A 25,788-nucleotide genomic window follows, 5' to 3' on the forward strand; every position below is an offset into this window, starting at 1 on the left:
CAGTTATTTTAGTCATTTCATGGATCTTGGCTATTTTAGCCATTTTTAGCTTTTTACTTTACTGTGCATTTTCTAATGGTTAGAGACGTTTTAGCTATATTCGCAGTTTCGACAATTTTAATTGAACCTTTTTTAGCTATTTTATCTCTGGTCGGAGGGGCGGATGGTGCAAAATGGCAGCCTCGCTTCCATCAGTCTGCCCCAGAGCAGCTGTGGCTACATACATAGTTTACCACCATGCACCATCATATGGAATGATTGAATAATGCAACGTAAATTGTCTTTGAGCGTCCAGAAAAGTGCTATAGAAAATCAATGCATTATTATTATTATTATTATTATTATTATTATTATTATTATTATTATTATTATTATTATTATTATTATTATTATTAATATTATTATTATTATTATTATTATTATTATTATTATTATTATTATTATCATTATTATAGCAGTTTTCCCTGTAATATTTTTCTTGAAGTAGTTTCTCTCTTTTTAGCAAACCCGGCTGTTTTGCCTTCTTTCACTGTTTTTAGTCAGGAGATTAAATCATTTCTGAAAAATACTGTGATATGCATATAGAATTAAGCCGAAAACCAAATTTTGTATTTAGCTGCAGTTGTGTGGGTTTTCCTCTGCGTACTCCAGTTTCCTCCCACGGTCCAAAAACATCATGTGAGGTTAATTGGTGACCATTAGTAACCCCTTGGTGTGAACGTGAGTGTGTGGTTGCCTATCGTGATTCTCTACAATAGTTTATGCAGGAAAGGTGTCTACATGTTCAGCTGAGCAGTTATGAGTGGCTGTGGCGCTGAGTGGAGCATCTCTGAAATCAGAAGAGAGAAAATGTCCTTGCAGACATCGTATTATCTTGATAAAACACACTGGAGAATCACATTTCACTGCGCAGACGTCACACTGGACTGGATGAAGCAGCTTTGATTCAGAGCCTCTTCATTTTGCCTCCAGACTGTGGGGCTGTGATCTCAAATGAAATACAAACTGTGCTCATAAATAAAAAAGATGACTGTGGAGCACCGAGTGATCCACTTCTTCTGCTGAGTCCAGGTGAAGTCTCTTCTGATGCTGCCGCTGGTCCAGATTCAGCTTTCACCCTGTGAGCGTGGAACTGGAAGCTCAATTATTGGACGGCTCTTGACACTCGGACTCAAGCCTCAGTCCACCGCTTGTGAAGGTTATGAAACTTCTAGTACTTACACACACACACACACACACACACACACACACACACACACACACACACACACACACACACACACACACACACACACACACACACACACACACACACACACACACACACACACACACACACACACGCACACACACACACACACACACACACACACACACAACTGCAGTTTAGGGTCACTCGTTACATGTTTCTGGACTGTGGATGGAAACTGGAGTACATGGAGAAAAAAAGACCTACGCATGCACAGGGAAACCATGCAAACTCCACACAGAAAGACTTGGCCTTGTAATGTAATTATGAAATTAAACTCAAGATACAGTATGCTTGATGAATTTCAGTTGAACGTGTCCACAATGAAACACTGGCTGCTGCACTTCCTCCTGCAATCTGTTGTGTAATTATCATAATAAAACCCTGATTACTTTATCGAGCCTGGTCAAAAACACTCGACAAAGTCCATTATGCATTTTTCTTTTTATGAAAGTACAGTGAGTCTCCTTTTAGGAGTTTAGAAAAGAATGTCAGTATTTTCAAAAGTTCTGCTCTTTTCAGGGAAGAAATCCTTCTGAGTGTTGAAGTGCCAGCAGAAAAGAACAGTCAGTGGAATAAAACGAAGGGAAGTGGCACTACAAAGACTGTAACTCTTTAGAAAAACTGACGCCTACCCGATTTGTCAACCAACGTGTTATCAGACAACCTTTTCATGACGTGAAGACTGTGGATGCTGTCGCCCAGCTCTAACATCAGCATGGAGAAATGGAGACAAAGAGTTTCGAGCTTATCTGAATGTACAACCATCTTCCATACCGTTTCATTCATTTTATGACTTCTTGAACCTGAAACGGTTGTGAAGCAAAAAGAAAATATACATGTTAGATTGAGAACAATCCTGTGAACCCCACATCAAGAACCTTGATAAAAAGTTAACAACCATGAAAGTACTGAAAACCCCAAAGTTAATCCTGAAGTTTTCTCCAGAATCTTAAATCCTACCATAATAAGGACCTCATGGAATTTGCCAATTGCTTTTACTTTGAAGGCACCTTCTCACTATAAAAATGAGAACTGATGTGTCTGCCAGCGTTCGGCTTCACTTTGACGTGTCAACAAATCAGAGAACAAAGAGGAGATCAGCAACCTTTCTTATGGGCAATTTCTGGGGAGTAAAATAACCATCAATCCATACGGCTCATCCTGTTCAGGGTCGCACGGCGCCGGAGCCGATCCCAGCTATCTTTGGACGAGGGCAGAATACACCTGGACAGGTTTCTCCTGTCCATCACAGGACAAATACAGAGACAGACAACCACACACACTCATGTTCACACCGAGGGGAAATCTAAACATACTATACATGTTTTTGGACCGTGGGAGGAAACCTGCGCACACAGGGAGAAAATGCAAACTCCACACAGAACGGCTCTGGCCGGTATTTCACCCCAAATACATGCCGCCAGCGCGCAACCCACAAAATGACAATAAGTAAGTCTGTAATTTTTTTCTTGTGCTTATTTTTATTTTTTTTTTAATGATTATTCATCTATCCCATCTTTTCTTAAAATGTTTCTGTTCTAAATTAAAAAGAGTAGGACAAACTCAGGTCTCAAACAGGTGGGTGATGAAAACTTGGCGAATCAGGATGTGGCCAGAGGGAATTGAGGGAAGCAAAGTGTCTTCACAGACACTCTTTGATTCATGTATGGATGATATATAAGCTGAATTGTCTTTGTTGTTCATTCAAAGTGTGTGAGTGTGTGTGTGAGGGTGTGAATGAGGGTGTGAGTGAGGGTGTGTGTGTGTGTGTGTGTGTGCGTGCGTGCGTGCGTGCGTGCGTGTGTGTGTGCGTGTGTGTGTGTGTGTGTGTGTGTGTGTGTGTGTGTGTGTGTGTGTGTGTGTGTGTGTGTGTGAAGGGGCTGTGAAGAAAGCCACCTTGCCACAGGGACGGTATATCATCAGCCAATTTGTGCTAAAATAGAACAGATTGTTGTGTGGTCACTGTGGATTCTGACTGCAAATCACTCCGGTGTCTGCTCAGAAACAAAAGTGTTCTGCGTTTTTCCAGTGACCTTCAGACAGATGCACGTGAGGCAACCGCAAAGCTGATATGATTTAGTCCCCGGGAATCCAAGCTGTTTCTGTTGTCAAATACGATTTAGAGAAGACATTTGAGGGTGATAACACTGAAGAGAAACGACTCAAAGTCACTCTCTCTTGTTATAAATCCACTGTTGTGTGGAATATCTGTGCAGTAAATATCTACCTCAATAAAAAAAGTAACTCTGAGAATAAATAAAAACTTGACTTAGCGCTCACGCCACAACTGCCTCAATTTGCCTTATCATTAAGATTTAACATTCAAATTGCATTCAGTCAAGCAGGAAAGTGGATTAAACTGTCAAGATAGAAATTGCAAAACTGTGAATTTAGAAAAATTATTTAAAATTAGATATCTTAAGAAAGCTGTGATGGGGTTCAGCATAGCACACTTATTATTGGATTATATCATTAAATTTATAATAACATTAGGTCAAAACTTTTTTCACTAATTCATACTTAAACCGTTTGGACACACTGATTTAAAACACATTTGAGTTCAGGGGCCACATACAGCTCAATTTTATCTCGAGTGAGTCGCACTGCTAAAATTTTGCCATTATAAGCTTTAAATCTAAACTTTTATCTTTATCGTTGTTGTGGCGTACATAGTAATCTCGTCTGCCGTGCATGTAGCAAGTAGCTACTAACCCTGGCTGTCAGGTAAATAAAACAAAATATTGCATTGACTTTGAAATACATGCAGAGTTTGCAGTGTGGTGTAGTGGTAAGTGCTCAGCCCTCACAGCGAGACGTCCCCGGTTTGAGCCCGGGCTTGGAGTTTGCATGTTCTCTCTGTGTGTTTGTAGGTTTTCTCCCAGTTCATCCTCTGGTGCCATGAAACCCTAGAAAGAAGAGAACAATATAGATTTACGGACAGAATATTGAGTTTATAGTCGAACCCGCAAAGACAAGAATACATTTTCACTCTGCCTGCAGTGTTTTACACAAACTCCTCCCTGCCAACATAAGTCTCTAAAATGCACCAGATGAAGTAGACGTCAAGTACCTGTGTAGATGAAGCTGGTTATTTTCCAACACTGGCAAGTGGACCTTCCTGCAGCTTTAAATCAAAACAAGTGGCTGGCGTGCCGTCAAATGTCGATAGAAGCTTTCAACAATTTACTACTCAAAGCTTCCAACGTAGTTAAAAGACTTGAAAAAACTGGTTGCTGTTCAGTTTAACATCAACACAGTCAAAATATCTGGTTTTGAAAAGGGTTTCCAAAGGAAAACAAAGCAAACTTCCTCCATAAGGGAACATTTTTGATGATCAAGCATCTGAGATTTGGGTTATGAAGATGTCCTCAGTGACTACGTTCAGAACATAAAGAGCCCATTTGAGAATAAACACAGTGAGGCAAGATAAATAAACGAATAAATAATTTTTTTTTATAAAATCCTCAAAAATCTGTAGCCCAGTTGATGTACAGCTGAGTTAGTTGTCATTTTGACCCTTTATTGGGCAAGTGACCATATTCAGATCCCTCTGCATTCTGTCATGTTTCGTCCAAACTAGTTTGTATGGAAAGTCTCAGAGTGCTTCAAGTTTGACTTCATGGAAAAAAATAAAGAAATAGTGAGACCATGTTTATTCAAATGTTCCTCAAAACTAGTGAAATGATCCCAAATCAAGAAGCAATGATCTGTTTTGAACTTTCCAAGAAATAGTATTATATATTGTAAAAAAGAAGCTCCTATTTTTCACTGTCTTCAGACTGTAATGCAGTCGGTCGTCCAATAACCGGAGGGTTGGTGGTTCAAATCCCACTCTATCTGTCATTGTCGTTCTGTCTTTGGGCAAGGCACTTTACATCTTTATGAATGCATAAAAAAGTGCGATATAAATCCAAGCCGTTATTATTATTATTAATACGCTCAAAGTGACACAAAGCCGATACAAGTTATCTGAAAGTAGGTCTTGTGAACTTGCATAAAATATGACAATACTTCGGTTCCCATCAGTCACTTAAACTGACAGGGTGACACAATCATCTTGCTCAGTAAAATAGGCCAACTTGAACCAAATAACCAAGTACATTTCTCATTAACTCCAAAAACTAGGCGAGTATTTAATTAAGTAAGCTCTTGTCTTCATAATGTGCCATTATAATGTTGGCGAGCATCATTGCCAGGGTATTATAAATAGGCCAAAATGCCTGATTTGTTTCCACAAAACTTAATAAAAACAAATTACCACACATGTAATAAATTGGCACGGTTTTTTCTTTTTTAGATAATTACACTGCAGACATCTGATTTTGTACAGGCAGGAGCCTGTGGTCCCTGTGGAGCCTTTACATTAGAAAAACTGGGTTGCAGAGTGTGGGCTTGTATAAGAGGCAGCTTGTTTGATGTAAACAGAAAAAAGGGCAGGACTTTTCATTTACATTCACGCAAACTGTATATACACTGGCACATATAAAGGCAGCAGCTATTCATGTCTTTTTTTCACGCGCTATCAAAGTGATGATGTTGATTCTGTGGTTTAGGGTCAGAAAGGTTCAGAAAAACCTGGTGCTAACAAATCAACATCATTTTTACTTTAGTATTTTAACAGCAAAATAGGACAACCGCATGTCGACACTAAAATATACGATCATGTGTAGTCCTATTATTCAAGTAACATAAGACCAAGTACATGGGTGTATCATTGCATGCTTTGGTGTAGGCGTGTAGTTGTGTGCATGTGTATGTTTTGTGGGATGAACATCTGAATGAACGTGTATGTAGGCGGATAATTATAGAATGTGACAACTGAATATTGGAGAAAGGACAGAATTAAATACATTTTACTTCTTCCTACCCTTTTCAGACATGTTGAATTAGATATATGTGTTATATGTGTGCATGTATATATACTGTAAGTATGTTTTTCTAGATGAGGATGTGTATAATTGGATATAGATGATTTATTTTGCATATTTGTATTTTCATGAAATTTAGATGTATTGATTTATATAATTATTTCCAATGGGTTACATATGTGTGTGCGTGTGTGTGTGTGTGTGTGTGTGTGTGTGCGTGTGCGTGTGCACATGTGTACAAATGTGTGTTTTGAGTTTATATTAATTAAAAAAAATTAGAAAACATTAAATATTGTTTCATTTGCTTCTTTTGCTAGTAACTGAACGTTGCCACTCGACAGCAGCTCAAACCGCCTGCTATAATGATTGACGGACAACTGGACCAATCAGGATTCACTATCTCTCTACGTCAGGGATGACGAATCACCTTCGTATGCGGAAGTGATACAAGAGTCGGTGATTACTACTTCTTGAATGTCCCTGCTTCGTAAAAGGTACAGTATTTTTTATTTGTTTTTTACAATTTTACAAAATGATGACATACGTGTGGCAGTACATGTTCTTCTACACTGTTTGGAAAAGCTGGGACGAGTTGATGTGAAACGTCTGGTGGTGATTGTATCTGAATGTCCAGCACCAGTGTTGAGCTAAGCTAACGTGTATCGTGGTTGTTATGAATTAATCCACACCAGCGACTTTCGGATTAAAGTTTTCATCCACAGCGATCCGATCTAATTTACACGTGTGTTGTGTCAGGTGTGGTCATGGCGAGACAGCCGATGGGGAAGACGCTGCTGAGGAATCTGATCCGCCACACAGACGCTCACAACAAGGTGAGCTTTGATTCACGTGCTCGTTGTTTGACGCTCATCCGGTTTATTTATTGTAAAAGTAAAGCTCGTCGTCATTTTATTACTCTATTTAGATCCTATTCTCACTTTCTTGCTTATCTTAAAGGTAAATGTTAACGCCAGGTTTTATTCGCACATTATTTGTTGTATTTAAATAAATAATCTTAAACAAATAAGTGTGCTTTTTATTTATTTATAAACCAAAACAAGAGAAAACTCTCCTAGATTACGACATCATACACTGTTTTTGCATTTTCGCTTTTGAGAGATCAGCTGCAACTTTAAAGTGAGTAAATACACTTCCAAGAACATATTAATGATGATAAATCCAAAATTTCCAGAATATAATCTGTGATATTAAAGTGTTTTGTGAAACTAAATAATGATACAAAACGTGCTGTATGTTAAATTTGGGGGGAAATAGGAGAGATTGTCTCCCAGACTCGTGAGAAGTAAAAATAAAAGTAAATCAGAAAAAAAGCAACATAAACCTGGGCCACTTTGTGTCTACACTCACAATTCAAATATAATTGAAATGTTTTTTTGTTTGTTATTTATACATTCATAATATATACAACCTAATGATGAATTGTGAAAATTGTAATATTTAAAGCAAACTAGTTGTCTTGTGAAATATTCAAATTTTTCAAGGTGTTTTATTTTCAGATATTTGAATATTTTCCAAAGAATGAAAAAAAAAAAACAACCTTAAAATATTTAATATTTTTGCCATAAATCTAAAATCCATGGACATATTCCAGATTAAAAATTATGCTCCGTCTATATAATTCAGGTACATATTGGGACAGTGGGAAATGAGAGTTTGCACATTAAAAAAAAAAGCAGACTGAAATTCTGTGAGTTGACTTTAATCAAACCACATGTGAAAACTAGCAATAATGAAGTAATAATATTATTACAGTGTGAAGACCCTGGAAAGTCCTGAAAGTTATTATTTTAACCTCTTGAATGGACGTTACCCTCTGTAATTTAAAAATCACAGGTACAATTCAGCATAATGAATACTTGTGATTTTCCTGACACTCTAATTGCATTTTGCTGCTAAGTAGGACTGGTATATTTTTATGTACTGGCATTTATACTTTCATGACAGGGTCAGAGTGTTTTTTTCACTGCTGACAGTGATGTGGTCTAATGTGTCCGCCCTGCCCTAAATCCTGCCTTGATTATCAAAAAGTGTTCAGTTTTTGTTGAAACTGCTTTTCGCTCTTACACATTTAATAGTTTGTGATCATGTTCAGTGTTATGATCATATTTTTTGTTTGTTGACATCTGAGTGACGGCAACATTAAAAAAGGAAACAGCAATATTACATTGCTATGACAAAATTATGTTGTAGGGGAAAAATAGATTCAATAATCTGATTTAACACTTCACATTGATAAGCAGTTCTGTGGTTTGACACATACATATCACAGAGGTTTTTCAACCAGTGCACCTCATGAAAATCTATATAAATTCTATAAATTCTCTTTCTATTGACCGTTGTTTTGGGCTACCCAGAATTGTTGCGTGCAGTTTTGACGCTCATCCAACAAACGTATGTTCCTTACAAATGTAGCACCAGTTAAAGTGGAAATTATTGATTTCCCTATCACAGTTTTTTATCGGCCGATTGAGATACTTGCCTGAGCCCATACTTACATTGCTCTTGCGAACATGCTTGTAGTATTATATTCGCAAATAAGTTGTCTAAAGCTAAACGCTTCATTATAAGCTCGAATTATTGTAAAAAGTCCATTATAGAATCTAAATTCTTCTCGGAATGATGTAAGAACTTTTTTTTTACTTTATTCACTGACAGCAGAAAATCACAATTCCTGATCCACTCAAACTGCTATAAACATTTGAAATGAATTGTGACAAGAAATTGAAATTCAAAAACATGAATTCCACTTAAAAGTGAAACAGTTTGACTAAAATATAAATGATAACAAATACAAACTACAACATAAATAGTATTCAATAAAACTGACCAGAACGTCCCGATTCCACTTCAAAGTGGCTTCAACCAGTTCAGACCGCAGCCCGTCATGAACAGCCAGCTTGAAGTGTGTGTGCAGCGCAATCCTCGCTGGACACACACACACATTTCTTCCTTTGCCTTCTTCATATTCTTTGCATTGTCAATCAAAAGGATATTTTATTCCAATCGGCCATTGACCTGTTTGTTTCATCTTTTCTAAATATTTCCAGACTGCTGATATGTTAATGCTCCTTAAGGCGTGCTTGATATTCGGTTGCAAACGGGGCTCAGTAGCCGGCAGCTGACATAAAAAAGATTAATAAGGTGATTGGCTTGATTTTCAGATACACGAGCAATTAAAAATCGCTAATATCGGCCCTGATCTTATATCCATTGATCTGATCGGGACATCCGTCGGGGAAATCATCAGGCAATGTGACAACAAAGATATTCTCAACCAAACAAAGTTTGACTTTTTGTGCATAGTTTATTTTCTTTGAACTCCTATTTGTCAGCTATAGACGACACACGTTGATCTGCAGAGTCCTTTTAATTACCCACAGGTACAACGATGCATATAACCTCAGTCAATATTTAAATATGTGAGTGTGTTTCATGGCAGTGCTTCATGTACATATTGCTGCTGACACTGCAGATCCAGGAGGAGATGGAGATGTGGAAAATGCGTGCCTGTGAGGTCCAAACGTCCCACCCCAAACATTTGCCGGATCCAGCGTGTGCGAGGTAGGAGTGTCCCACTCCAATCTGAACCTCTTAAACAAAAGTGAGACCAAAGCTCTTCGGAGGCATCGTTTCCTAAGGGGCTTTTAGTCCCAGAGCGTTCTCGCTGAGTGTTGGCCTGCAGACAGATTGACAGTCGCTGTGTTTCAGAGGACATATGCACTGCGATCGGGTGTCGGATCAGAACCCAGACCTGGGTCAAGGCAGAGAGCGGATGTCGGAACACGACGACAGAGAGGCTCGATACTGGACTCGCAAGCTGTATGACTTTGAGGCCCACGACCCTGACAGGTACAGATCATGAACGCGGGTGACGTTTTTCCACGAGTTCCTCCTCCACCTTACTCCACTTGACTCTACTCGCTTTTGAGGCTTTTCCACTACATGTTAGTCCCGCTACCAGTTACTTTCCTGGTCCATGCACAGCCGAGGTCTCGAGCGAGCTCAGGCGAGTTGAAAATGTGACGTCGGTAGACGGCGTGCTGCTGATGAACCAGTTAATCAGTGTTTTGGATTAACTGGTTTTCCTGTTATCTCGTGGCCAGCTTCCTCGACCGTCACCTTTTCACAGCAGATGTTAAAAACCAGACCAAAATCCAGAGCTGTCCTGGCGAATGCCATTTAACGGCATTTCTATTAAAGTTTAAAGTGTCGTACTGTCGTCTGATTTTACCATCAGCTGTTGCTAACGGCTGGTGGCAGAAGTCACCAGTTAACAGGGGCACCAGTAAAACTGAAACACCGGACTCACATTTTGTAATATTATTAATAAACATATAAAAATATGCACTATTTAATTCATATTTGAGCTGATATCCAATGCACATCCCCATCATATCGGGGGAGATTAGTTGTGCACAAGGAGGAAAAGTTCTGATGACTCTGCTCACGCCGTGGTCGTTCTATATTACAATGGAAAACGACCGAGTCGAGTAGACTCAAGTCAAGTAAGGCTGAGCACCGTAAATCAATGTGTTGGCTCCCTGTAAATTAAGTTTGAGCTATTTTTGCATATTGGTTTTGAGAGTTGTGTTTTACTCGCCGTCATGGTACAGCCACGACATAAAGAAAATGTACCAGACTTGGACAGAATAAACCAACTGCATTTCTTGATTCCGTCGCAGATGGGGACACAGCGGCTTCAAGGAGCTTTACCCCGAGGAGTTTGAAAGTGACGGGTAAGCAAAAAGTCTGCACTGCAGCAATGAGCAGAAGATTAAATGGAGCCAGATACAGCCCAGATTCATCCATCCATCTTCGACGGCGCTGGATTCAACCCCGGGTCGCTGGGGGGCTGTAGCTGATCCCAGTGGACTGTGGGTGGAGGCGGGGTCCCTACACCCTGGATAGCTTACTAGTACATCACTAGACAAAGCTCAGATTCATATACGATAGCATGTCTTCACATCTGCCTTGTTCCTTTTGAGTCTAAAAGGAGTTTGAGTTTAAGGTCAAAATGGTCTTAAAGAAATCTACGTCGACCAAAACAGACGTCTGCTACTTTTGTTGTCATTAAATGTTCAGTAATGAGCAGATTCTGATTTATAACACACACTTTAACCATCAGCTTCCAAATGGAAAACTCCGATTCCAATTTCCGACATGTCAGACTTGGCGTTCAGGACTCAACACCTCCAGCTGTTCAGTGAAATTGTAATTTAAACTTCTCTAGAAGGAAGCTTCTGCTCCACATGAGATGACTGACTCGTACCACTCTGTTCTTCATGTGTGAAATAGTTGGATTGTCTGTAAGCCGTGGTGTAACACCTGTTTTTGTTTGCTTTGGTTTCCTTTAGTGACAAAAGCAGAGCCACAAAGAAGAGTGGACACCGCAAACTCAAGAAGTCCAAGTCTGACACAGAGGCCTGCTTATCAAAACGGGCCAGAAAAACCTCTCGAAAGAAGAAAAAGAAGAAGAAGAAGAAAGGTGAGGAAGACAAGCGCAGGAAGGCAGAGTGCTCGAGCAGCGACTGCAGCAGTGATGACAGCAGTGCGATCAAAGACACGCGGAGGAGAAAAAGGACTAAGAGCCGACACAAAAACAAGAAAACTGCTAAAAGCAGAGGGAGAGACGAGGACAGCAGCTCGGGGGACAGCGGCGGCGAGGTGGAAGGAGATCGACGGACGCGCAGTCGCAAAAAACGAAAGCAGGACTCGCGCAGAGACTCAGACTCGGGGCCGAACGCAAAAAAGAAGAGGAGGAAAAACTGGAAGGCAGCGGGAGAAGAAAGTTCAGACGAGAGCTCTGCAGACTGAGATTGAACGGACCCTGCGGCTCGGTTAACGACCGGGAAAACGGCCACGGATTCCTTTTGTTCGCGTTAACAGGCGGAGGGCTTCTCTCCTCGGGGCCGTTCTGTGTCGTATTTGATCCCACATCAACAAACCTGTGCTGTCAGCCCTCTCCGTGGGCGTTCTGCGTAGCAATATCTCACCACCTCCGCAGCGGCTCCAAGCACAGTCAGCAGGCGGAGTGGAGATGGACGGCGGCGCCTCATCAGGAATCCTGCGTTCTGCAGGCTCATTGAGCCGCCATCGACTCTCACCTCAGACTGTCCGCCGCACGTGGAGACTGTGTCCTGAAATAACCAGCATTTTTAAAAATATATTTAAAAGAAATGGTGCAAATGATATCAACAGCTGGTGTGATAGGAAAATGCATTGGATTATTTTTTTTTTGTATTTGTGATACGTGAAAAATAAATTTTTAAATTACACTATTTGTGTTCCTTAAAATTATTATAACCACACCAGCTTGCAGGCCTGCCAAAGTCTTGAGTGATGAGTCATTCAGAAAAAGTAAACGAATGAAGGCTCGTCGGCGAACCACAGGTTCCGATCTGGACCGACTGTAGCTACCAATCGAGAAGTGACTCAGCACTGCCACCCGCTGTACAAAAGAGGCAGGGATTTCATCTCGCATCAGGCCACTTTGAAACAGTATACCGTATTTTCCTTACTATAAGTCGCGCTGAAGAAATAATGAAGTAATGTGAGATTATATCGGAACAGTACTATGTGTGACAATGAGATGAAACTGTATGACAACATAGTAAATAGAAAAAGCTGCACAATAGAAATGAATATAAAAATGACAAATTATTTAGCAGAAACAGTAACAATGACAAATTATGTAGCAGAAACAGTAACAGGAAGAGTCAGAATACCTGAGAAACTCATAAGGGACTGACAAGAAAGCTTAGAACCATAGAAACTGTAATGAAAACAAATATGGCCGCCCTGATCGGGGGCTAGAAGAGTTGAGTTTTGTTTTTTAATCAATACTTGAACTAGGTTTTGCCCTCATTTATGCTTAAGTTGTTCTATTTATTGTATATTTGTGAATCAGATTCTTGTTTTCTTTTGCTGTGAGATTAAAATTAGCTGTTAAATGTCTAAACATCATTACACATGGACCTTTAATATACAGCGCGAGATCGAAGGTGTTTCATTGAAACACCAAAACTCAGTTTTTCCAGCTGAGAGGAGCAGAAGCAAATATCAGCCTGAATGTGCGGAAACAAATAATGTGGGAACGAGATCAAACAATAAAGCACCGCATCGTAACTTTCTTTGGTCTTTTGTGTTCAGAAAAGTAGGAAAACAGTTTCTGTCTGTCTTGACCTGGATCTGTACTTGGAGGAGGTCATTGTGATTCTTTATTTGGATTTTATGAATCTGCAGAGGCAGCGCACATAGGAAAGAAATTCCTTTAGGATTTGAAGAAGAGTACAGCAGTAAACATTACCACCTGGGAAAAGTTCTATATTATGTTGAAGATAGCGAAAAAGTGCTGCAGGGTGGTTTTCAGTGCAGATTCTTTCTTCGTTCAATTAAATTAGCAATTGAATGCAATTAAAAAGACATCAGTGAACCACTAAGTGTTGCTGAGTGACATCCTCCTTCATTACGATGGGCTCCATACCTCCGTGGTTTAACTTAAATGAATCCTACATGCACCACTTTGTCAGAAATATTCAAATGTATGTTGATCCACACCCAAAAATAGGCTTCATCGAGTAATCATCTTGTTACATTCACTTAAGCTAGACCTGCTGGACTAATAGAGATTAGTTAATGATTTTTAAATAATTAAACTTTATCTGCAAACTGTTAATTTTGATGATAATGGGCAGTGATGGAGCTGAGGTAGAAGAGTCACTGAGATAACAGCTGCTCACAGAAGAGAAAACATACTTTATTAATCTCCTTGGAGAAATTCCCTTTCTGCATTTAATCCGTCGTATTCATAGTCCACTTTAACTATCCATGTTAGGAGCAGAGGCCTGCCTTCCACGGTGGGCGCCCAGGGATCTGCTGGAGGTCAGGGATCCACAACAGTGACCTCCCCTTCTCTGACCTCTGCCCTTGTTCTCGGCACTCGAGCCAGCCGATACTGGGAGCGGTGGATCTGCCGAGTTACGGCGCCCAGGAGACTTGTGGGTCAAGTGTCCTGCTCAGAGACCCTCCAACCTCAGATCCCAAGTCTGCTTCTCCTCTCCGCCATCACTGCTCACTGAAAGAATCGCTATTATCGTCCCATTACTGTCAGATGTGTTAATGATGAAAGAATCCAGGACTATACCCCTCTTGAACCTTTATTCTTCACAAAAAGACTCGTAAGTTCTTCACCAGTGGTTTTAAATTTCAGTCTTATGGGGCCACAGTCTATTAAGTGTTGGACGTCTCCCTAGTCATCTGAAGGAGTTATCATCAGAAAGCATGATGAACGTTTTCATGATATATTGAAGCAGGAGGAGGTCAAAAACATCCTGCACTGTCTCCTTCTACCATCATTTCACAGGCTTGACATTTCCATCGGCCTCCTGAACAAACTCCAGTACGACTACGGGGATCCTCATAGTTTCCACTGACCTGTTTGGACAACGATCCCATGTGTCTGGAGCCAAAAAGAGGAATAAAATGAGAGGCATCACACTTTCTGATAACAATGTTAATAATTAATACTGTGAAATAACCCAGAGCATGAAAAAAAAAAGTTTTCAATTAGAGTCCTTGTGATTCTTTGATCTACCGACAGAGAAACAGAGGGCGGATTCCTCTCCACGGGCCGTTGTGCATCAAAGACCTCACCACAGTTGTGAACATGCAGTCTTCTTTATGATGTACAAGATAGACTCCTCATAAGATGCTGCTCACGATCAAAGTGAATGAATTTAGTGTTTCGTGAAAGTGCTCTCCTCATCTGGTCTATAGTTGATCCCAGAGAGCTTGAGAAGCGTCGCTTCCTCTCAGGTCTGACCGGTGGAAAAAAGCACAACGTTGGGTGAATGAATTGGTGGAGAAACAGGATCTGGTAACCCCCATAACAAGCCCCTATGAAACACTCATTTACCAACCCACTCGGAAACAGCACTACCAACCATATTAACAGCGTCCTCTGTACCACCCTGATAACAAGCTGAGTAAAGCACCGTCTGGGTGTTTTTACATAATCTGATGCCAAAGGAAGTGTTGGTAAACCATTTTGAAAGCGTGTGTGTGTGTGTGTGTGTGTGTATGTGTGTGTGTGTGTGCGTGCATGTCTGTGTCTGTGTGCGTGTGCGTGTGCGTGTGCGTGTGCGTGTGCGTGTGCGTGTGCGTGCGTGCGTGCGTGTGTGCGTGCGTGTGTGTACTGGAAAAGCCTGATGCCTGGTCTGTGTCAATGGGCGAAGTATTCTCCGAGCAGCAGAGTGTGAGCCGTGGTCAGCCTGGCTGCAACTGGAAATGGAAAAAAAAAGAAGAAAAAAGCAAATCCAGCAGTTTGAATTGGTCTGATGCCATATTTAATAGACAATTACACAAATAGCCAACATTTTAAATTGCAATATTTTCAATCGCGGCACCTTGTCTGAAGAGGAAGATATATTCATAAAAATCTGTGATTAGATGAGAGCAATTTTGCTGTTTCCTCCGTTCGATTGTTGATAACTAACCTACTGCTGCTTTTCAAAAAGCCATTCCTGGGCGCAGGCAGAGACTTTTTTGGCCACTGGCTACGACGGCAAGTGTCCCCAGATGGTTTAAATCGCAAATAATGGTGGGTTTTTTTCCCCCTGCAATTAACACAACTATTATCCAGGGTTTCAGCAATGCCACTGGCACGGTTCTGTAAATGACTGTGCCAACTTGGACTCTGACGCTGTCTGGTGAACAAAACACAGGATATTTGTACAAAAGTTTGTGATTCCTAGGTGCATGTATCATAACATGATATTAATATAGCATCATTACTGGCGCACATATTGGAAGAGGTGCTAATGAGCAAATGTCAGGAACTCAAAAAGAGGAAGGAGGCAAAAATGCTATATAGCATCAGGGCTGCTAACTCACACTGTGAGTGTGACATTCACTCTTCTGACTGTAGGTTCATGAATTCACACACACCACATGTGCGTTTTGCCACGCTAAAGCAGCAGCCATGTGGAACTTGTTGTGGTTCAGATTACTGATGAGACGCTCTCGAGTAATAAATAAACACTCTCATTTGTTGTTTTTAATTCTTCTTGTTTCATGTTCTGTGTTGATTTGACCCAAAAACACTGATAGCAGAATGTTTCACTAAAATAAACACGAATATCTGGCATCTAAAACATATTCAGATTGTTTTCCTTACAACATTGAAAGGAAATTGCCATGCTAGGAAATACTGGCCCGCTTCTCTAATCAATCACTCTTTCTTTAGTGGTCAAGTTCTCTTTGGGAGGATCCATGTCTCCACTCCAGGGAATTCTGTTGTACCATGATCGGCAGAAGATGGATGGATATTGTTTTGGTAAGATGAAACTACCATTTTGTAGTTTAAATTACTAAGTAGGTACTTGTTAGTAACAAAACCATTCCTGCCATATTCACCAACAAAAGGTTTGTCAAATGCTTTTCATGCAAAATATTATTTTGTATGTTCATTTTAAAAGTGATTAGCCGCAGCTGCCGAATGAAAAAAACAAAGTGTTGCTTCTTCCCATTTTGCACAGTGGCTTTATCTCCCCAGCTCCCTGTACTTCTGCAGACATCACATATTTATACAAGATCCAGGCTAATGTTGTTAGTCTTATTCTGGTCTGTAGGCATTGCTTTTATTCATTAATTTATTTACATTTTTCTTTTTTCGCTGTGTAAGGCAGAATAGACATTCAACATTTTTATTAGTTTTCTTTCAGTCACCTCAAGTGGTTTGATGTCAGCATCTTTAGGTAATGAGCTTTTGCCACAACATAAACCTGATTTAAAGATGGCGTTATTTCTGATTACTCAAGAATTTCTCAAAGAGGAATGTGCATTGATTGGGTGGACAGTTTTTTGTTTAGGTTTTTTGAAGGGGACTTAAAATACGACTTCCTGCTGTTGAAACGCCGTAGTTCTAAGGTTGTAAGAAAATCATCTCCGAGTGCACACTATCAAAGCATTGTCTTGTGGTTTACATAATTTGTGTGGTTTGGAGCGTGTGTCGACTTTACTTCCTTGTAAAACCAGAAAAAAATAAAATAAAACCAGTGAAGCTTGAGCACAGCTGGAACAATTTGTTGAAAAGGAGCTGTGGTAGTGTGGAGTCTGCAGCAGGGTTAGTATGGACAAGCCTTTAAAGTTCATACATACTGAACCACGCTGATTGGACTTCTTACATTAGTATGCATTAAACATTTAATAGGATTTTCAACTGAAAAAAAAAAAAAAAAAACCCTCTCCCAAGTCAAGGCCAGTTTTTTCTTTTTTTTGCATGCACTCAAACTGCTGATGAGACACAACCCATTTAACTTCACCCCTGGTGTTTGTCGGTTTGGCTGTCCCGGCCAATTTTAAGGGACAGGATGATGTCTTAGGCTACCTAAGCAGATTTTATGTTGAACAACAGCTCGGAGATGGGAGCAGACAGAAATGCCTCTCCTGCTGGGAGAAATGGTCCAAGCACACTTCCAGACTGCTGAGCATCTGTAATTAACGAGGGGGTGGACTCAGGTTGTGCACCACAAACAGACAGCTCAATGTTTACACCCTGAAGTGGAGTCGTCCTCATAGAGGGAGGAAGAAGAAACTCCAGGCTGGGAAAAATACCAGCATCTTGGATTAAAAAGGGCTAAGTATGATGAGGAAAGATAAAAGGATGACCATCTTCTTAAACTCGATGCTGTGAATGCAAAGAGGGGGACTTAGGAGGATAGAAACCCCCAGTGTGACTTATCTTTCTGCTGCATGGTTTATCTCTCATGCTGTCCATGTGGCTCGGTTTCATCTCAGCCTGTGTGCTAAGTATCTGTAATCAGAGGAAAAGGCCGTTTGCTGCAGCAGCAAACAAATATCCCCCCGCCCACAGTGATCCCAGCGTTTCCTGCTGTCTGGCCTTTTCCCAAAATACTTCTTTTCCCACCACGTATCAAATACCTTTATCTTAAGAAGATTTGAGATGCATTGCCATGTTAACATAGAGACAATATTTACACACAATCATTTGCATGTTTTATATGTACATGTATTAATATGTGAACTAAGAATGTGATTACACAAACCATTAGTGTTTCAACTGATTATTTTAAGGCTTCGCTTCATTTGTTTTTGGGTGAACAGGAGGCTTTAGCTCGTCAAGGTTCACCCAATACATTATGGGTGAACTCCTCCAAAAAATTGCATTAGAGAAAACATCCTGTTTGAAAATGTGCTTGTTTGTGAAGCATGTGAACTACATGGAACTAATCCAGGTATATACAATGTGTTTTAAAGGGAAAATACTCTTAAACTCAAACAATGGTCTCAATCTGAAATGACCTGGGGGGACTGCACTTTAGTGTCTTCAAATATCTCATTCATTTAAAATATTGAATCATAATTTGATTTAGGTAGGTACACATGTTTTCCTTCATTTTCTTGAAACCAACAAATCATTTTCCTCTGGGCAGACACTTGACAGCACATATACTCATATTTTCTTGATATTAACATTGTTTAGGGTGGACATTGGTTTTTCATATAGAAAAAAAGACAGTTTATCATTTTCTACCTCTGAAATGAGTTATTTAGAAAAAAAAAAGCAGAATGCATGATGGGAGGTTTCTTTTTCTTTGAATGCATCTTGTGACGTGCAGTCCATTTGCTCTTCCTGGACTTTGCTTCAGCCTTCCTCACCCACAGGCTGCAGACCGTCACAATCTTCTCCTCCCCCATCGCCCTCAGCACTGGCTTCCCCCAGGGCTGTGTGCTGAGCCTCCTCCTGTTCTCCCTGCTGACGAATGACTGCTCTGTCAAACACCCGAGCTGTCGTATTGTGAAGTTTGCGAGGTGGAAAGGAGATGATGGTGGATCTCAGGGAAGGCAGACACACCTCCAACCCCCCTCCACTGCACAGCTGTGGGCCTGGTGTGCATCTCTCCGACGACTGCACTTCCTCCCTGGCCAGGAAGGCCCATCTGGACTTGTGAGCTCAGTGGAGAGTGTCCTCCACTCCTGCATCACGGTGTGGCAGGCAAAGAGAGGAACACTCTATCCACCCTCCACCTCAGACAGGAGGCTGTGGAGCATCAAGAGCAGGACCACCAGGAGGAGGAAGAGCTTCTTTCCTGGAGACCGGAGCTCTGCAGCCTCTCTAAAACACCTGCAACTCGAGATACTTGGATTCCAGCTCTGACATCACACACGCATATGTTTTTATTGTGCCTATTTTTTCATGTTTTGGTATCGGGTACAGAATGTCATACCATGTTATGTAACATGTACTGGCATGACAATAAAGAATCCGTGAATCCTCAAAAAGGACACACGCACAGCTTGCTTTGTCCCCCCCTTGTGGTGGGTGTTGCATCCTGCACTTGTGTCAGGAACAGCTGGCTGCATTTAGATTCTGCACCACGTCTACTTGTCATGTCCCTCGTCGTCCCACACCCGACTCTGCTACCGTGGAGCTTTCACAGGAGCTTTATAAATAGCACTCAGGAATCAAATATTTATCATTTGGAGCCGTGTGTGTCCCTCTCACTGCAGCGTGCACACACACACACACACACACCCAGACACACACTCACACACTCCTGCAGCACAAAAAGAAAACACCACCGGCACAGTTAACCCACACCAAAAAATTTAATACCCTTCGTGAGGGGATAAATGGTCCAAACTTTGACATACTAAATAGGGAGAGGTGTGATGACACAGGTTTTTAATGTAAAAACTTGCAGCCAACACCCAAATGCTTTGTAAAAAGTCATGTGACAGATGACTTACTTACTTACATAGTTAGTACACATACACCAATGTTTTAATATACTTATATATGTCTTTTTGTCTGTTGTCTTTTATCTAGACCAGCCAGATACGGTACCGATTAATATACAGTCACATCTGGAACAATATCTATTTAACATCATACAGTCCGACCGTCAAAGAAGAATCCATGGCAGGTTCCCGGGTCCGTACTCTCCTCGCTAACAATAGAAATCGGCATTTGTAAAATTCGGTTCTTTTTTTTTTAAAATTATTGTTATTATTGTATAGACTGGTGGTGATACTGGTCCTTGTATCTCGTGTCTTCTGTGCAAAAGTTTTTTTTTTAATGTTGTTTTTTTTTTTTCTGAAAGAACCCAAAACATGATTGACATAACAGGATACCTGGCTGATCACTTTACAGTTATGATGAAGTTTTTTTCTTTTCTTTTTTGTTGTTTTTGTTTTGTAGCAATTAAAACAGTCACATCAGAATGCCACACCCCCCCATGGCATGTCACACAAAGAAGGAGAGAACTAAAAATCCAACGTTGACGCTTCCCATTATCGAGACGGGGTGCAATGATAAGAGAGGAAGGTTTATGACTACGGTGAGCAGCATCCTCCATTCGTACATTTTTTTCTTCTTTTTTTTAAAGAATAAGGCACTGCTGCATAAAGAAAGGACATGGCCAACAAACCTCTCTGGGAGTATGACGGGGAGGCAGGATGAAAGAGAGAGACTGTGTTCTTCTCCAGCAACTCACAGAAAGTTTGCATTGTGGACATACATGTGCTTGTGTCGATCGTTTTCCTGTGTGCAGGGGAAAGTGTGTTGAATGGCATGTAGACATGTCTGTGTTTTCACATGTGCATGTCTGCGTGTGGCTGAGCCATTTTTCTTTTTTTTTTGGCTTCACTACTTTCCTCAGACTGTGCTCTCCAGCATCCACTCAGTGCTGCTGAATGTAACTCTCCTGTTGGCGAGCGGCGACCACTCCACGTCGAGCTGGTTGGTGGATTTGTGCCACCTCGTCCTCGCTCTGCGTGGGTAACTATGACTCTGAAATATGGAGTAATCCCCGCCGTCAAAAGAGAATCTGTGCCTAGTTCGTGCCAGCTCGTTAGGGAGCATCCCCATGTTGGCCAGGGCACTCTTCTTGTCTTTGAGCCTGGGAGCCTCCTTTGTGCCGGCGTTGGGGCCTATGAGGCACAGGGACATGGTGGAGCCCGTCAAGCTACTGTCCGTCTGCGTGTCCTCGGAGGGGGGACCGGAGCGCTGTGCGTCCAGGCTGGTTCTCCTCTTCAGCTTGTCTGCGGACAGCGGAGGCAGCTCCACCTCCAAGATGGCGGTGGTGGCCGCGGCCTCCTCCTTCTTGTCGCTCTCCACTCTCAGCACCAGTGCCATGCACTCCTTCGGCGCCGCGGCTTCGCGTTGGCCCTCGTCGGAAGGCTGTTTGGAGACGGAGCGCCGCAGCCGCTGCTGGCTGCCGTTGGTCTGGGAGTGCATGCTGGAGCTGACCTTGGTCTTACTGTCCTCTGGGCTGCTGTAGGCCTTGTAGCGGATCATCAGGATGATGATGAACACCAGCACGGACGCAACGATTATGCCACCGATAATGATGATCATCGTGCCTCCCAGGAACTGGCTGTGCATGAAGCGACACTTGCTGACCTCGTTGGCCGTGTGGAACTGCACGCAGCCAACTACACGTGTGGCCGTTAATGATGTGATGCCGTCGTCATAAACCGCCAGCACGCAGAGGTCGTACTCCCGTCCTGCAGCCAGGTCGTTGATGAGGAAGTTCTTGCTGGTGGACGGGATCATTCTGCACAAGAGAGAGAGGGAGAGGCATCACAGCGTGGTGAAGACGTAAAAGATTAATCACGAGTATCATATCGCCTACATGGCACCATTTGCATAAAGGGTATTAAATCACACGAAGGTGTCAGTCCCACACAACAAAAAGGCAACAGGGACATGAACACTCCAGCAGTAGCGATCACTCTTTTTAGCAGACAAACTCAAGAAGCACCACACTTCATTAAATTTGACTTATAAGACAATATGTTCCACTATAAAAAAGCAGTAAGAAGGGGCTCTGTTGGGTTTGTGCATAAAAAACAGGCGCAGAGGTGATAAACAATGCAGAGGAAGTCCGATCCCTGAAGAATATGCCACAACAGCTCCGGGCTGCGGGACAAGTGACGCATGATGTGCAGACAGTTTTGATGTGAGAATACCTCTAAGGTCGCAGTTGGTCGACAACTGTGAGATTACGCGACTCTAAATACGCAGGAGAACGGCGTTGTCTTCAGGTCAGCATTGGTGATAATATAATTAGAAGCTTGTTCCTTTCCCCTAAAGGGGGACTTTGATGGTTATCATTTGTAGGTAATAATGTACCACCTAAAGACAAAACAACACTCAGCTCCATGCTGAAACAGGATGAGAAAATTATACAGGAGAGCTACTCATTATATCTGAAAAACCTAAAAAAGAAAGTCAACCACTATTATTAACTCCCTCCATGAATACATAAATCCAGAAATGCTGTTCAGTGTAATAGATACAGCTAATTTGTTTCACATATTGTGGAAAGAAACACCACATGAAATGTATTTTGAGATTCCTACAGCATCTGCAAATGGTGTTTTTATCCATGATGGTTCAAAGCTTGAGCTCAGTTTGCATAAACAATTAGTTATTGTGACTGCTGTTGTGTATAGTTTACAAATTACAGCTTAACCTTCACATTATATCATAATTCATCTCAAGAAAATCCTCTATAATGACAATTTACTTAGACTACTTAATGTAACCAAGCAAAAGTACAAAAAGTAACAAAATACCTTTTCACTGTAATAAAGTACATTTCGGTGTTTATTTGATGTAAGCCCTTATGTTTCCTCACAAATGTTCATTTCAACATGGATAATTCAAACAAAAATATCAACACATTTTAAGTACATTTAAGGCTTAACTTTGGATCTTAGGTGTGGGGAACCATGTTCTTATTGTCGCCGTAACAGGAAGGGCGTGCAGCATAAGAACAAGCCAAGTCTAAGGTACACGTTGCAATTCTTTTTGACAGCATTAGTTTTATTGTCAAAACAGGCAACTTAATATGGTTTCAATTAAAATGTGGACTTTATAAACTTGCTCTAAAACCACATATTGTTTGATAAAGCAGAAGTGGGGAATAGTGAGGAATAGTGTTGGAGAAGTGGGCCATAACATGTGTGCAAGAGTTTGCATGTTCTTCCTGTGCTTGGGTGGGTTTTGTCTAGTTCTTGTCTGTGTTCTTACCATAATCCAAAAACACATTTCTTAAAATTCAATCAGTAATCCTAGATTGTACTAGTGAATGCGTGTGGGACTGTTTGACTGTTTGATTTTAAGTCTTGGGGTTAGACCAAGAGTTGGACCACCTCTTGACTAGATTTCATAAGGAATTACCACATGTGCACATTGTAAGCTATATACAGGGATCATCACAGACTCCACCAATGCTTTTTGCCCTATTTTGGCCTCTCACCCTTTTACAGAAACCACGATTAAAGTAAAATCCCAAATCAAACACAATTTTGTCCAGAAAAAAACATTATTAATCCCCTCATGACCTCCCAGAGGTATTCTGTCCTGTTTAGAGGACTTTATTCTCCAGTGTTGCTGCTTTTAACTTGCAATAAATAGGAAAGCTGAACAGCTCTGGTGCCACAACAACTGAACCTATCATCAAACAGCCTTGTCTAATCACAATCTGAACAACAACCAATTAATGGCTGCAACACTAATGATACAAACAGTTACATGCAGTAAAATAGAGGGCCCTTTTTGCTATGGTTATCGTTGTCATATTATATTTTAATGATGCTGACAATGCTATTTAGTCCTGCTGGTTGCTGAACTCTAAATCCATACAGCTGCCTGGAAAAAAGTACAAAGAAACAAAAAAAGAAGATGTAAATGTAAGTGTGCAAAGCATTTTCTTGTATTCTAACTTTTTCCACATGTTTTTTCCTGTTTTATCAATAGGAGCTCTGCTTGGTCGTCCTTAATTATTTTGCATCTTTGGGAAATGCCAATCTGCCATAATGGGCCGCTGTGTCACACAGCAGATGTTGACTCCAGATGTGTCACCTTTCCACACGTCCCTAATGCGCCCCCCCCCTCCCCCCACTGCTTACCTGTACACCAAAGTATCATCTGCCGTGCTGTTGTACTGAATCTGGTACATCCTAATGCCAGGGATGTGGCGTTCAGAAGGCCAGCGGATCACAGCAGAGGAGGAGGTCACCTCGCTGACCAGCACCCTCCTGTCCTGCTTGTCGTAGCCCTTGGTGTCGTTGCCAGATTTGGAGGAGGTGGTGATGTCTGAGAGGCCGGGGTCCTCTCGCATGTGGCCTGTGTTGTTAACAAACAGCGGTAAGGGGATCATGTTGATCTCGACAGCAGCTGTGGCGATACCAGCGGCGTTGGATGCCACGCAGTTGAATGCCCCGCTGTCCTTCAGAGTAGTGATCAGAATATCAAGGGTGCCATTATCATACAGGATAGTGCGGGAGTTATTATGGACCAGCTTGCCGTCGGGCGAGCGCCAGTGGATGTCGGGGTCCGGATCGCCCACCGCTTTGCATTTCAGAGTCACTCCTTGCCCTTCCATCACAAAGGGCTTTGTGGCGAGGTGTTTGGTGATCAGAGGGGGCTCACAGATAAACTCCTCCTCCTGGATGGACCAGAAGTACTTGTCCATGAGGTGCTCCGGTGAGGCACAGGTCTCCAGGTCATCCTCCCGGGTCAGACGGCGCAGCCACAGCAGCTCACAGTTACAGTGAAGAGGGTTCCCGCCAAAGCTCACAGCCAGGGTGGACGAGCTGGAGCCCTTGGCGTCAGAGAGGACCTGAGCGTGCTGGAACAGGCTGTCTGGCGGCAGCTTCTGCAGCCTGTTGGAGGTCATGTCCAGACGGACGAGCTTAGTGAGCAGCGTAAACGTCCCCGCTTCAATGTGGTCGATCAGGTTGTGGTCCAGCGTGAGTGTATTAATGTTGGTCATTCTGGCTATGGCTTCCCACGGCAGGCTGCGCAAGTTGTTATTGGAAAGATCCAAGTCCTCGATTGTGGAAACAAACTCGTCGAAGGAGGTGGGGGCCACCAGGTGGATCTGGTTGTTCCCGAGAATGAGATGCCGCAGATTGATGAGGCCTTTGAAATGGTCGCTCTTTATCACACTGAGGCGGTTCCCGTCCATGTGGAGCGCCCGCAGGGACCGCAGGCCAAGGAAGGCGTGCGGCGTGATCTGACTGATGGTGTTCCGCGACAAGGTGAGGTGGACCAAGCTGGTCATGTTGAAGAAGTCTTTTTTGCGGATGATGGTGATGAAGTTGTCCGTGAGCCGGAGTTCGACGGTCTTGCGGTCGATGGTGGGGGGCACGAACAGCAGGCCAGTCTTGGCACAGAGTAGGGTGAGGGTCGGGGAGAGGTGCTGGCAGATGCAGCGGCCGGGGCAGCTGTAGCCCTTCACCAGGGCCGCACACAGCAGCACGCACAGAACCAGCCGCTCCATTGTCGATCAGCTTCCAGGTCCTGTGTGTGAGACAGATAAAGGGAAATAGGAGAGACACTGAGTCAAAAAATAAAGGTCTTTGAATTAATAACTAGCATCATAGCCTTTATGAGAGCCTGCTGCAAAAAAAAAAAAATCCAGACTCTGAACAAGATTTCTGCGACTGCCAGCGAGGTATCAATCACAAAATGAAATGGAGCTTTTCTGAAATAATGGCACCTGGGATGATGAAAGCCTGCACCAATGCCGTCAGAAGCCCATGTCTCTGCAGCCTTTTAATGGAAATAACAGAATGTTTTGGGTTTTTTTTTCCTGCTACCAGGCTGCTTCA

General features: G+C 42.0%; 2 protein-coding genes across 2 annotated transcripts in view; one reads left to right on the top strand and one right to left on the bottom strand.

Moving 5' to 3' along the window:
* The first annotated feature begins 6,545 nt into the window (after nt 1–6,545).
* nkapd1 (NKAP domain containing 1) lies at nt 6,546–13,264 on the top strand. The gene is made up of 6 exons (XM_080460108.1): nt 6,546–6,614; nt 6,877–6,953; nt 9,614–9,702; nt 9,850–9,990; nt 10,824–10,877; nt 11,496–13,264. Exons 2-6 carry the CDS (start codon nt 6,885–6,887, stop codon nt 11,953–11,955), a joined length of 813 nt encoding a protein of 270 aa, XP_080316234.1. The 5' UTR covers nt 6,546–6,614; nt 6,877–6,884; the 3' UTR covers nt 11,956–13,264.
* A 6,495-nt stretch (nt 13,265–19,759) lies between these two features.
* The window catches only part of lrfn1 (leucine rich repeat and fibronectin type III domain containing 1), a 164,291-nt gene continuing 158,262 nt past the window's right edge, over nt 19,760–25,788 (bottom strand). Inside the window, exons 4-5 of the mRNA XM_080459179.1 lie at nt 24,082–25,477; nt 19,760–21,719 (exon numbers count right to left, since the gene is read on the bottom strand). Coding sequence (XP_080315305.1) covers nt 20,819–21,719; nt 24,082–25,457 — 2,277 coding nt within the window. The 5' untranslated portion in view covers nt 25,458–25,477 and the 3' untranslated portion in view covers nt 19,760–20,818. The remainder of the gene's footprint in view (nt 21,720–24,081; nt 25,478–25,788) is intronic.

The sequence above is a fragment of the Lipophrys pholis genome (genome assembly GCF_963383615.2).
Source record: "Lipophrys pholis genome assembly, chromosome: 3".
NCBI lineage: Eukaryota > Metazoa > Chordata > Actinopteri > Blenniiformes > Blenniidae > Lipophrys > Lipophrys pholis.

What these genes read in the sequence shown, in the direction of transcription:
- nkapd1 (XM_080460108.1), top strand. Translation starts at nt 6,885, where the DNA reads ATGGCGAGACAGCCGATGGGGAAGACGCTGCTGAGGAATCTGATCCGC. An exon ending in ACACAGACGCTCACAACAAG is followed by an intron (nt 6,954 to 9,613) that starts GTGAGCTTTGAT and finishes CTGACACTGCAG; the next exon opens with ATCCAGGAGGAGATGGAGAT. An exon ending in CCGGATCCAGCGTGTGCGAG is followed by an intron (nt 9,703 to 9,849) that starts GTAGGAGTGTCC and finishes GCTGTGTTTCAG; the next exon opens with AGGACATATGCACTGCGATC.